Source organism: Mustela lutreola, chromosome 16 (assembly GCF_030435805.1).
Source record: "Mustela lutreola isolate mMusLut2 chromosome 16, mMusLut2.pri, whole genome shotgun sequence".
Taxonomy (NCBI): Eukaryota; Metazoa; Chordata; class Mammalia; order Carnivora; family Mustelidae; genus Mustela; species Mustela lutreola.
Window position 1 is genome coordinate 34,382,707 of NC_081305.1, and position 14,060 is coordinate 34,396,766.

Genomic DNA, 14,060 nt, shown 5'->3' on the forward strand with positions numbered 1-14,060 from the left:
CCGTAACATTGTGCATGGGAAACAGAATATATAAATGTCTGGATTTAATCAGGGCCGCCCTTTGTGCCCTGTGGTCTAGGCTGTGAGAAAGTTGTTCATGGTTTGGGGCACCACGTGGAACAGAGACTCCAGACCTCTTCTGTGCTCTCAGGGCTCAAGGGAGGGACTACAGAGGGGAACAGAGAAGGTACAGGAGCAGGTATGGCTTGCACTGCCTCTAGTACGGATCCAGGAACTGAGGTCCTGCTTGTTGCTTGCCCAACAGGGAAGTCCTCCTTGGGGGTGGCTCTCTTCCGCCTGGTGGAGCCGGCAGCAGGCCGGATTCTCATCGATGGTGTGGACATCTGCAGTATCAGCCTGGAGGAACTGCGGTCCAAGTTCTCAGTTGTCCCTCAAGATCCTGTCCTGCTCTCTGGAACCATCAGGTGAGTGCTGGCTCGTAGGCCAGCATGGTACAGAAGCCAGAAGCCAGGCTCCTGGGAGAGGTGGCAGGACCAGGGTGCCAGGGCTGGGCTCCCTCTGATGAGCTGGTGGCTGGTGTCTCAGTTTTGGGACCCCCGATCTCTCCTTGTCACACTGGGTCACTCACTGGGACTTGGAGTGTCCCTGAAGAGTGCACGAAGCTCTGATAGACACAGGAGCACTTTGTAAATCAGAACATGCTGAAGTTTCCTTTTTATTTTTTAAAAAAACCGAATGGGGTTTGTCAGATTTTAGTTCAGCATTAAGCATTTGCACGGTGGCTACTGTATTCTTTTACATCTAGATGTGGTTTATTCTCTTCTCTACACCCAACTGAGCTGATGGGAGGCATTTTGGGCTGGGAGGGAGCATTTCTTCACAAGATGCACATTCCAGGCAGGTGAGAAGTGAGAAATAATCCAGGCAGTTCACAGTTAGCAAACTGGACTAAACTTTATCCAGATTCGTGCTCCTGCGTAACAGTGAACATTAGCTATGTGTGAACACCAAGGCATGGAGATTGAGGAAGCCTAATGCATTAAAAGTGAGGTTAGATTCCTTGTCTCTGAGACTCTTTTGGTGCAATTCTGTTTTATTTATACTCCTTCTTTTCCTTATTGGGTCTGTGTGGCTCCAAAGCCCGTATTCATTGCGCCACTACCAGCCTGCGTGCCCAAATAAGTTAATTCTCTGAAAGAGACAAGAGGAATCCCCCATTAATCAAACTTACCAAGACTCTTGTGAAGAAATGGTTGCAGTTAACGACCAAAACGAGGGACTTGATTAATCATAATTTTTGTATCAACCAAATGTAGTGAGAAAAGTTGAATGTGTTAAAGGTTTCAGAGGTATATCACCTTTTGTAGGGAAAGAATTCAGAGCTTAAGAATGTAATTCCTGGGGGCGCCTGGGTGGCTCAGTGGGTTAAAGCCTCTGCCTTTGGCTCAGGTCATGATCCCAGGGTCCTGGGATCCAGTCCCACATCAGGCTGTCTGCTCTGTGGGGAGCGTGCTTCCTCTTCTCTCTTTCTCTGCCTGCCTCTCTGCCTGCTTGTGATCTCTATCTGTCAAATAAATAAATAAAATCTTAAAAAAAAAAAAAAAGAATGTAATTCCTGGTAGGAGAGGAGAGACACCATTCTTGTGTAGACGGGTGACATCATTTTGCCAGAGGGCAAGGAAAGTCTCGCTCTCCATTTCCTGGTCTCTGTTCTAGGGCCTCTATTATTTGTGGTAACTAAGAGTCTTACTTTCTTTTTTTTTATTTTAAAGATTTTATTTATTTATTTGACAGAGAGAGAAATCACAGGTAGGCAGAGAGAGAAAGAAGCAGGCTCCCCGCAGAGCTGAGAGCCAGATGCTGGGCTCGATCCCAGGACCTGGGTGGCTCAGTGGGTTAAGAGTCTTACTTTCAATAAGCCATCCATGATAGAAATAGTATATATGAGGCCCTTGTTTGTAGAAACTCATGAGTCCTATATGTCTCTGTAGGGCCCTAAAACAATTTACCTGTTTACCTAGTCAGGGAAGGTGTATAATATATTTTAGAGAGTTTTTCACGTAATTAAGTTTAAATGTTTCTAGGTTTAAAGAGTTAATTGTCAGTTATTTGGAGAGAATTCTATAATCCAGAACCTATAAATCCCAAATAAATGGAAGGCCCATACCAGCTACATACCAACATGTAAGAAGGCACATCGATGGATTCCATGGTGTTGAACTTGAGTGGTTTATAAAAAGATTAAATTGTTGGGGCGCCTGGGTGGCTCAGTGGGTTAAGCCGCTGCCTTCGGCTCAGGTCATGATCTCAGGGTCCTGGGATCGAGTCCCGCATCGGGCTCTCTGCTCAGCAGGGAGCCTGCTTCCCTCTCTTTCTCTGCCTGCCTCTCCGTCTACTTGTGATTTCTCTCTGTCAAATAAATAAAATCTTTAAAAAAAAACCTTTATAAAAAAAATTAAATTGTATTTAGGACACTCTGTTTAAGGAAGCAACAACAATTTACACACACACACACACACACACACACACACACACACACTCCCAAGAGGCTTCAGCTAAAAATGCCCTCTTTGGTTCATGATACTGGGAAGGCCAAGACTTATTCAGGGCCTTACTGTCCCCCAAGTCTGCTTTGGTCATTCTTAGCCTTCAGTGAATGTCCTGGGGACTCTACGTGTCCTACTCCCAAAGCAAGATGGTTGCAGCCACCTACTTATGCCTGAGTCATTTGCTCTCCCACTGGAGTTGGTGGTAGGGACCACCTGGATCACATGGGCTTGAGGGCTGGGGAGAAGGTGGTCTCCAAATAAAACTCGGGGGCCACAGCCTACAGAAGGAATGGGTACTGGGAAGGCACAAGAAATGACTGTTCATGGTAATTCCATGGATTTCTCTACACCCAATAAAATGGTTAAAACCATTCTTGGTCATCTACCATGCATGGAACGGACAGTTCACTGGTTACCTGTGGTTATAGAACACTTCTCTTCCTTTTCTATGGCAGATTCAACCTAGATCCTTTTGATCACTACACGGATGAGCAGATCTGGGATGCCTTGGAAAGGACATTCCTGAGCACAACAGTAAGTAGCTCTAAGACCTGATTTTTGGTCTTAACTTGCCCCTTCAACAGTGGTGTCTGCTGGTCCTTGGGGCTCATCTCACATGACTATTCAGATGCTGCCACTATGGGGCATGGATTAAGTGATCTCATGGAGGTGAGGTGGTTTTGGAGTCCTAAGTCAAATCTGAAGGCATTCGGACACCAACAGTGAGCCAGGCACATTCTAGGCTCAGGGGATGCAGCAAAAGCAAGGTAGGTAAGATGTTTGCCCTCCTGGTATTTGCATTCAATGGGAGACACAGACAACAAACACACAAGATGCTTTCAGATAGTGGTAAGTTCTGTTAAGGTGGTAATGAGACCAGCAGACACTTCAGTTGTGGAGCAGCTCCTTTACATGAAGTGGTCAAGCAAAGCTTCTTTACAGATGGGACACTGGACCTGAGACCCAATATTGATGAAGCAGTAGGGCACAGATCTTTGAAAGAACATTCCAGGCACAGGAACTAGCATATGCAAAGACCCTGAGACTGAAGTGAGTGGGGCACAAGTAAGGAAAAGAAAGACCAGTGGTTAGAATATAAAGAGGCAAGGACTGTTACAAAGTGTTTCAAGTCTTGTGGGGGTTAGGTTAGTTCTCACCCCACAGTGGCCTACACACCCACATGCCTACATAGCCTACATCTCATTTTCCTGGATATTACAGATCTCAAAGTTACCCCAAGGACTGCAGGCAGAAGTGGTGGAAAGTGGCAGAAACTTCTCTGTGGGGGAGAGGCAGCTGCTCTGCATTGCGAGAGCCCTCCTTCGCAACTCCAAGGTGAGTCCGCAGAATGGCCATGGGAGGTCACGGATGACACCTGGCTTGGGAAACCACACTGGTTGTTTCTCCCTCCATCTCCATAGGACAGTGGGTGCTGCACTGTATGTCCTTTCCACAAACACCTAAAGGTCTTACTCATGTCACTGATGGCCATTCTGTACATACCTGGTTTGGAAGAGACATGTAGGTGGGGATTCAGCCTGGGTTCTCCCAAATCCTGATACCCTGTAAATAAGCTGAAATGATCCACCACTAGAACCAAATCATGATGCACATTCCTTACAAAAAGTTGAAAGTTTAGAAGTTTGTTAATTTAACAGTTGTCTATTGCATATTTTTTCTAAAATTTGGATGCAGGACATTCTCTTCATTAGAGTTGGAAATCAGATCACAGCTCTTCCAGGGCAAATGTTCTTCTTTTTCTCTTTCTCCTTCTCCTTCTTCTTCTTCCTCTTCTCCTCCTCCTTCTCCTTCTTCTTCTTCCTCTTCTCCTCCTCCTCCTTCTTCTTTTTTTAGCTTCAGGTGTAGAATTTAGTGATCCATCACTTAAAATACCCAGTGCTCATTACCACAAGTGCCCTCCTTAATATCCATCATTCATTGAACCCCTCCCCTGCCCATCTCCTCTATAACAATCTTCCCTTTGTTCTCTATGGTTAAGAGTCTATTTAGTGGTTTGCCTCTCTTCCCTTCTCCCCATATTCATCTGTTTTGTTTCTTCAGTTTTGTATATGAGTGAGATCATATGGTTTTTGTCTTTCTCTGGTGGATTTTGCTTAGCATAATACACTCTAGTTCCATCCATGTCATTGTAAATGGCAAGATCTCATTCTTTTTTATGGATAGTATTCCACCGTGTGTGTGTGTGTGTGTGTGTGTGTGTGTGTGTGTGTGTTTGTGTGTGTGTATACCGTGTGTATACCACATCTTATTCATCCATTCATCTGTCGATGGACATTTGGTTGCATTCTATAATTCGGCTATTGTAGATAATGCTGCTATAAACATTGGGGTGAATGTATCCCTTTGAATCAGTATTTTTGTATCCTTTGGGTAAATACCTTGTAGTGCAATTGCTGGATATATGGTAGTTCTGTTTTTGACTTTTTGAGGAACCTCCATATTGTTTTCCAGAGCAGCTGCACCAGTTTGCTCTCCTAGCAACAGTGTAAGAGGGTTCTCGTTTCTCTGCATCCTCGTCAACCCCTATTATTTCTTGTGTTACTGATTTTAGCCATTCCGACAGTTATGAGGTGGTATCTCCTTGTAGTTTTGGTTTGCATTTCCCTGACAATGAGAGATGTTGAGCATCTTTTCATGTGTCTCTTAGCCAGTTGTTAGTTTTTGGGGTGTTGAGTTTGTTAAGTTCTTTATTTTTCTTGGATACGAGCCCTTCATCAGATATGTCATCTGCAAATATCTCCTCCAGTTCCATAGGTTGCCTTCTACTTTTGTTGACTATTTCCTTCTCTGTGCAGAAACTATTTATCTTGATGAAATCCCAATAGTTTATTTCTGCTTCTGAGTCCCTTGACTCAGACAGCACTTCTTGAAGTTTCCAAATATGGTGTCAGTAATTTTAGATTATTTGACTACCTGGGCTAGTAGGGAGCAAACTTTCATAAGTGAGCCCAGACACACATACTCATATGTACTCACACTCACACATGTATACACATGTGCACACGGGTACTCACATGCACTCACAGCACACACCATGGTTAATTAATGATAAATGCAAAAACTGTTGATACAGATGGTCAGAGCTCTGGGAAAACAGCAGACAGAGCCCAGTGGGGTCAGAAGCTGGGGAAAAGGTTTCACAGGAAGGAAGACTATACCCTTCTTTCTAGCAGAGATGAAAGACAGGATCTGCAATACGCATGTAGCACTTTCTCAACCACTCAGTTCCTTCTTTTACAATTACCAGAACACTGGTGCCAAGGTTGCTTTCTCCATTGTTTCCCAAATCTGAGTCATCACTGTATGATTTTTGTACTATCGGTGCGCAAATCTCTCCTCTGGCTTACTCATGATGCCCTCTTTTTAAAAACAGTCTCATTCTAAACAGTAACATTTGTGAAATCGTATTTCTTTGCTAGTCATATTTTTCTAATGCATATTGTTAATACGATAAAATAAAAATGTTAAAGAGAAAGTTTATCTGTATTCCAGCCATACCATCTCATGTATCATCCAAGTGTGTGCGTGTGTCTCACTTTGGGGAATGTTGGGCTATGTTAATTCAGGCAAATCAGAAGGCAGTTCACAAAACAATAAGTTGCCACTGGGATATTTTCATTTTCATTTTTTAAAAAGATCTTATTTATTTAACAGAAAGAGACACAGTGAGAGAGGGAACACAAGCAGGGAGAGCAGAAGAGGGCAGGTTTCCCACTGAGCAGGGATCCCGATGTGGGGCTCAGTCCCAGGACTCTGGGATCATGACCTGAGCCAAAGGCAGATGCTTAACCAACTGAGCCACCCAGGTGCCCCAGAATATTTTTCATTTTCAAGATTTTAATTCTCTGGTTACAAACACACACACACACACACACACACACACACACACACGGTCTTGGTTGAGACCTAATATTCTCTAACATAATGGACAACTAGAGCTCAAAGTGGGTTTGAACTCAATCCATATCTCTCCCCTTTCAGCTAAGGGACTCGTGGATTAGTGGTAGACCCGAGACTCGTTCTCAGGGCCCAAGCAATCTGCCCTCACCCCTGTTTTGTATTCACCAGATCATCCTTATTGATGAAGCCACAGCTTCCATTGACTTGGAAACTGATACCTTGATCCAACACACCATCCGCAAAGCCTTCCAGGGCTGCACAGTGCTGGTCATCGCACACCGTGTCACCACTGTGCTCAACTGTGACCGTATCCTGGTTATGAGCAATGGGAAGGTGAGAGCCACGTCCCTGGGGCCAGTGGGAGGACATGTGCTCAGGCCAGTGTCCCAGGAGGCTTTTGGATCCTTCAAGGTTAATCTCAGTGGTGTCCGCCCCTCCCCCCCTTTCTCCATCTCTCAGGTTGTGGAGTTTGACAGGCCCGAGGTCCTAAAGCAGAAGCCTGAGTCCGTGTTTGCTGCCCTGCTGGCAACAGCCCATTCTTCCCTGAGTTAAAGAGGACTGGTGACTGTGTGCGGGCTGATGGTAGAGCCAAGTGTCGCTGTGAACCTGAGGTCTATGACCTTCTTGTGCAGAAACAGCGACTTCTCCTGAAGGCAGCCTGAAGTGTACCCAGGGGTGCTGGCAATGGGATGGAAAAGAAGATCGTGGGAGCAAAACCTGGAATAGGCCACTCTGTGGTTCCCCAGATCTGGGAACCCCTGCACCACTTAAGACCATGTGGTCAAATCATCACGTGCCTCTTTTTAACTGACATGTTGAGTAACGTCATAGTAATGTGAAAACTTATTATAGTTTTAAAAGTATTGCAAATGCTGTATTGATTTTGTAAAAAAAAAAAAAAAAAAAAGAATAAGAAGAAGTCGCATTCTGTGTTCTGCTTTCTTGTTACCTAGTATTCATTCAGCTGCAGGGAGGAGAGAGTCCCTCCTACTGACTTCTGGAAAAGGGGCTTCATTGGTTAATGGAATGGAAATGTCCAGAAAAATTCTAGGTTGGGTGCCAGTATCTAAAAGATGATGTCTTATGAGCTCTGCTTCTTCTTCTCTCAGCTCTACTTTCCTTTTATGGCTTCACTCTTTGGCACCCTATCTCCTCATAGTGGTGGCAAGGCTGCTAGCAGATCTAGGCTGATGTACTGCCAGCTCAGCTACCCTAGGTCTTCTTTCCCCCAAATGATCCCAGCAAAAGTCCCATGGCTAAATTTCACTGGGTTGACTTCGGTCATGTGCTCATCCCTGAACCAATCACATGCTAGGCTGTTAGAATACAGTGACTAACTAGGCCCAAGTCCCATGCCCACAACTGGACCAGAGGATGGGGTCAGCTGTCCTGAATCACATGGGCTAAGAATGGAAGGGGTTATTTCTCCAAAATAAAATTGGGGTGGTCTTGCTACATGAAAGAGAAATGGATATAGACGTTGGGCAGGCCCCAAATAGTAGCTGTCTACTATGTTTACTTCCTGATTAGAGCATAAATGGATGCAATAAAGAGTTAGTTTGTAACATGTGCCAACTGGAAATAAGGTTACTGGTCTCCCCACTTGCCCAAGTGGTTATGGAGACATACATAGAAAAAGATAATTATTTTCACTTTACCACCAGGGAGAACTCATTGTTGGGGGCAAAATAGGTTTCAGGGCATTCTCTTTTTGTTTTCAGATTACAGTGTCTGGTCTTGCCATAAGAAAAATCAATTCAGCAAACAGATATTTCTTGTTCTGATTCTTGCACTGGGATAGGTGCTGGGAGTGTAATGATGTCCCTTTCCTCGTGGAATTTGAGATCTTATGAGAATGAGTGAACAACGAACAAGTAAATAGATGGTTCCAGAACTGAGTGGCAAGAGGCAAGGACAGAGTACCAGGAGGTGAGGACAGTTAGAGCAGGCTTCCAGGTAGAAGGAAGCTTGTGGTTTACTGACTTGAAACCAGCACAAATATTTGCTAGTGCAAGAGAAAATGTTCCAGGCAGATAGAACAGCAAATAAATCCCCTCGGGAAAGAACTATGACAGGCTGTTATAATCTTTGGACCAAACAGGAAAAAGCCCAAGTTCCGGAGTTAGTGAGATGTGTGTATCAACTTCTCTTCCCTTCCTGAGGTTCTTAGGTATCCCCTGCTTCTTTTCCCAAGGCCTTTCCCTAGGTGGGTGTCTTTTCTCTCTTAAAAATCCCTTTGTCCAGTTTATCCCTTTCCTGTGTCCTTGCCTTTTTCTTAGGCCCTGAAGAGTGCCTGGGGACCCCTTCGGCTCCCATCCTGTCCAAACCCTGGGGTCATAGAGCTGCTTGTCTGCAAGTTGAAACTGACTCTATTTCCCCTGCCCTGCCCTCCTCCCAGAGCTGCTGTGGGATGACTTCATGCATCACCTGCGAGAAGGAGTTTCACAATCAGTACCACTTAGCCATGGTACTTGACCCAAGGGACCTTCCCCAGGCCAGCCATAGAGGCCCTATTTTCCTTGAGTTGGCCAGCAGATGGCAGGCTTCTCCCAAAAATGAAGGGAGAGACTGTTGGTTTCTGATTCAGATCGGCTGAGAATCCCCAGGGGAGGTGTGGGCCCCTGAGGTAGCCCACAGAAGACGGAGCCCTTCTCTACCTGCCCTTGAAGCAGCCCCTCCTGCTGGAATGATTAGAATTACCCAAGGACCTGGTACCCCAACCTCCAACCGCGCCCCCCCCCCCCCCCCCCCCGCCGCCACTTCAAACCCCTCAGACTGTTTTTCAGAGTCCATAGTCTCTCATGGTTCACCGGGTATTATAGAGGGCATGGATTACCCTCATGACCTGAGCCAAAGGCAGGTGCCGAACCGACTGAGCTACTCAGGTGCCCCACGTCTAATCTCCTCCTAACTAGCCTTCCTCCTGGGCAAATGCAGTGAAGGACTTCCACGCAAGCTGTGTGACCACAGTGACATCATCCACAGGTGGATGTATGGATGGGAGGAAGCAATAGTGTCACTGACCCTGGCCCTACCTTGCATCGTCCCCGGCTCTGGACCCTCCATTTTAAGAGAAATGCTGCTAAATGGAGGCTGGTCACAAGATAGCCACCAGGGAACCAGGATCACTCATCCTTTTCCTGAAGGGCTTCCTGAAGTCACTCCAAAGGTCAGCCCCAGGCCCAGAAGGCACAGATGCTCAGGTCATTGGAAAAGTCCCACTAAGGGAGAAGCTGGTTTGGGGCAGGGAGCTCCCAATGGCTGGAAGCCTTCTCTGACACCTCTCCTGGGTATGGGGTGAGGGGACATAGCAGATACCCGCAGGCTTGGAGCGTTCCTCCAAGGCTGAGTGCTGGCAGGGATTCTGTATGTGTGGGAAATTGGATTGGATAACTTCTATGGGGTATATGAGGCTGGGACACAATTATGAACATAAAATTGCCTCATGGCAGGGGCTCTCAGACTTGAATGAGCACCAGCATCACCTGGAGGACTGAAACACAGCTTGCTGGCTCCCACCCCCATATTTTCTGCTTTAGTGGTTCTAGGGCCTAAGAATTTGTTTTTTTCACGTTTCCAGATGTTGCTGATGCTGTTGATCAGGGACCACACTCTTAAAACTCAAAGGTTAGCCAAGATTATTCTGTCCTATGTGATCTAGACAGGAGGGTTTTTTTTTTTTTAAAGATTTTATTTATTTATTTGTCAGAGAAAGAGAGAAAGTACAAGCACAGAGAGCAGCAGCAGAGGGAGAACCCCACAGAGCAGGGAGCCCAATGCAGGGCTTGACCCCAGGACCCTGGGATCATGACCTGAGTCAAAGGCAGATGCTTAACAGACTGAGCCACCCAGGCGTCCCAAAACAGGAGGGTTTTTAAACCCTCATTTTAATGTGTTCCTCAAAGTTTATGTATTTTCAAGGCACTTTTATTTTCATGACCTCTTTTGGTTGGGACCCCCTGAGCATTTCAGTAGGCAATATAAACTCTCCTTTCCTCCATCACAGTGACCTGGGAGAACCCAGTGCTTTCCTTTATTTCCTTTGTACTTGTAGATGACTTCAATGAAGTTTTGGGCCAAAAGAGGGGTTTCTTTCTTTCTTTTTTTAAGATTATTCATTTATTTATTTGACAGACAGAGATCACAAGTAGGTAGAGAGAGAGGAGGAAGCAGGCTCTCCGCTGAGCAGGGAGCCCGATGCTGGGCTTAATCCCAGGACCCCGGGATCATGACCCGAGCCAAAGGCAGAGGCTTTAACCCACTGAGCCACCCAGGCATCCCAAAAGATGGGTTTCTATCCTAGTAACTCAACAACTTCCAATTGAATATCAGGCACCATCTCCTAACAGAGTCTCTCCATGTCTACTCCCTCAGACTTCTGGCGTCCTTCATGCCATCTTCTGAGTTCTCTCTGCCCCAGGCTCCTGGTTCCTGGACACGTGTTATGCAGAGAAGTTCAGTTCTTGATTTTGATGACTTTTCCTGCCAGACAAGTCATGAGGATATCATATTCTATCCCAGGAGATGTAACAAAGCACTCTGTAAACAAAACCAGTTTCTGCCCTGTGATATACTATGGTGCCAGCTGCTAAGATAGTAAAATTTCACCCCATTATCCCAAAATGTCCCCTACTGTCTTCCCCCATTTAAATAACTCTCTGGAATTCAACTGCATCAGAGTCAGAAGCAACTTCAGACATTGTTAGTTTGGATGTTGCCTAGGCTATGGTCCATGGACTCCTGAGCTAAATTCAGAAGACCCATGAATTTGGTTAAGGAAAAATTGTCTTTATTTTTACTAATTGAAACTTAACATTTCCACCGATTATGAAGGAGGTAAAAAGCTATAATAGTATTATTACTACCTGTGACTTTATCACCAACAGAATCAGAGACATTCTCAAATCTCATTTCAATTGTTTCAGGTATCTGGAAATAACACGTGCATCACTGCTTTGAATTATAGCAGTTATAGGATCTACTGCTAGATCATGGGGTTGTGCCTGGTTCATGACTTAGAGCTTACAGAGCACTTCCACAGACATCATTTCCCACTAATGCATGCCATGGGATTGTGTACCATCTGTTGTTAGAGATAGCTGAGAGTTTTCTCTCTGAGCTCCTTAAGTGAGGGGAAAGAATGAAGATGATTACAAGATCTTCACAACTTGGGGGACACCTGGGTGTCTCTGTCAGTTAAGAGTCTGCCTTCGGCTCAGGTCATGATCCCAGGGTCCTGGGACGGAGCTCCGCATTCATCAGGCTCCTTGCTCAGCGGGGAGTCTGCTTCTCTCTCTCTGCCTGCTGCTCCCCCTGCTTGTGCTCTCCCCAACCCTCTCCCTACACCCCCAGTCAAATAAATAAACAAATTCTTTTTAAAAAGTTCTTTACAACTCAGCCATTTAAAGAAAAAATAAAGTTGTTCACACTAAGCCAAGTTTTCCTGGTCCTGAGAAGGGACGACCACCTTTTCTGTGTGTGAGCCAAGGGACTTGTTCAGGGTTTTAAGCTCTGAGGGTTGAAGCTGAGGCCAGAACTCAAGCTTTCTGCCCAAGAAGAGGTTTGTCTTTCATTAGAGAGCTTCTTCTTTCATTGTTGTCCACATGTGTTTCTGCTTCACTAACCTATCGTTTTAAAGGCCCTTTCAGATTCCAAACGACTTTCCTAATGCATTTGACATCATCGTACTTTGCTCTTCCTTCTGTAAGTCCTTCCTTAGTTCTTAAGGCAAACCAACAAAAATGAAAAACCCAAGCCCCTTCCTTTAGCAAATACTTTGTGCACTTCCACTGGACAGATTTCAACAGTGACCCAGAAGGCGGGATGCTTATTTCTCCCAAGATCCTGCTAATTAAAAAAAAAAAAAAAAATATATATATATATATATATATATAATTTACAAATAATAGCTACCACGTATTGAGTGTATACAATGTTTAAGACATTGGGTTAAGTAAGTACTTCCCATACATTATTTAATCCTCAATTAACTTCCAATGCTTTGAAGTTAGTGTTTTCATTTTATAGTTGGGGAAATTGAAATTTTAGAGATTTGAGCTGGGATCTGCTTCTAGAGTTTCCATCCTTAACCACTGTGTGCTACTGATTCTGCAATGCCCCACACTGATTTCTATATATACAGAAATACACACACACACACACACACACACACACACACACGTTATTTATAGGGGCGCCAGGGTGGCTCAGTCCGTTAAGTGTCTGCCTTCAGCTCAGGTCATGATCTCAGGATCCTGGGATCAAGCCCTGCACTGGGCCCCTCACTCAGCAGGATTCTGTTTCTCCTTCTCCTTTTGCCCCTCCTCCTCCTCTTGCTCTCTCTCTCTCTCAAATAAATGAATAAAATCTTTTAAAAAGAGTTATTTACAAAAATGTTTCTGAGGCTGATTGAGCTTATGTCTTTTATAATTTATTGAAGATCTACCAGTAAAGGATGGGATAGGGAGAATTTGAGACAGACTTGCTTTGGAATAAAGGCCTCACTGAACTGGAGAGCTGGGGATATGATCAAGGGGCGTGCTGCTGAAAGCTTCTCCCCAGCCCCACCATCAGGGTTTGGGGCGTGGAGTCCTGATACATACATATATACTTATTCACAAATGATATGTGACATACGCACGTACATCACTATCCCATCATGTTCATACAGAAAAATATCATTTTTGTAAGGATGAGGAATAGAAAGGATTTCTTTCTTTAATTCTTTTCTTTCTTTTTTAAGATTTTATATATTTATTTGAGAGAGAGAGAGCACAGAGAAGCAGACTCCCTACTGAGCAGAGGGCCTGACACGAGGCTTGATCCCCGGACCCTGAGATCATGACCTGGGCCAAAGGCAGACACTTAACTGACTGAGCCACCCAGGCACCCTAGAAGGGATTTCTAATATTTTCTTCTGTACTTCAGTGGGTTCTCATGCCCCCCTCAGCCCCGGGGATGTCTATGCCCTGCTCAGATCTCAGGGTCCTGAGGAGAGCAGGAGCTTGCCTGCTCCTTTCTTCAGGCCCCCCTGGCAGAGACTGCACAACCCTCCTCCATCATTTCACTCCAGAATCAGTGGCCTGACAGCCCAAACAATCGCCTTTATGTACTGCATGTCTCGGTAGAGATCCGTCTCTGCCAGACCTTCAACGAACTTGGGGGGAGAAAGCTACTCATCAATCTGCTATAAATGTGACAGCATTCAAATCTGCTTGGAAATTGTGAAAGCGAGTCTGGGCTGCGTTTCAGAGACCTTCTGGCGTAGGGGTGAAGATCAAGTGATAAAAGGAGAAGAACGTCATGATACACAAAGGGCTGTACAGATGTCAAATAATCTTATTAGCAGGGATTTGCATTTATGGAGGAAGGAATGGAGGCCAACAAAAGGGGACACAGACCAATAAGGACAGCTTCTGCAGGCCAGCTCTCCCTGAGTCCAGGAAGCCTTCCTCCTTGTATCTTTTTCTACCTGGCAATCGTGTACATACCCTCCCCACTTTCCACCTCCCTTTTGGGCAGGAAGCAAAGTACCCTGTGGGGGCGGAGGCTGCTTGCCCTGGGAACTGCATCCCCAGGAAGTGCAGGAGCCAGAAACAGCCAGCAGGGGGCGGGATTGACCAGTGTAAG

At 45.3% G+C, this 14,060-nt stretch overlaps 1 protein-coding gene across 1 annotated transcript in view; it reads left to right on the forward strand.

The window, feature by feature from the left end:
* Nucleotides 1–7,284, forward strand: part of ABCC11 (ATP binding cassette subfamily C member 11) — a 56,951-nt gene extending 49,667 nt beyond the window's left edge. The window contains exons 25-29 of the mRNA XM_059151922.1: nt 266–425; nt 2,966–3,044; nt 3,732–3,845; nt 6,600–6,764; nt 6,891–7,284. Coding sequence (XP_059007905.1) covers nt 266–425; nt 2,966–3,044; nt 3,732–3,845; nt 6,600–6,764; nt 6,891–6,983 — 611 coding nt within the window. The 3' untranslated portion in view covers nt 6,984–7,284. The remainder of the gene's footprint in view (nt 1–265; nt 426–2,965; nt 3,045–3,731; nt 3,846–6,599; nt 6,765–6,890) is intronic.
* The last annotated feature ends 6,776 nt before the right edge of the window (nt 7,285–14,060 follow it).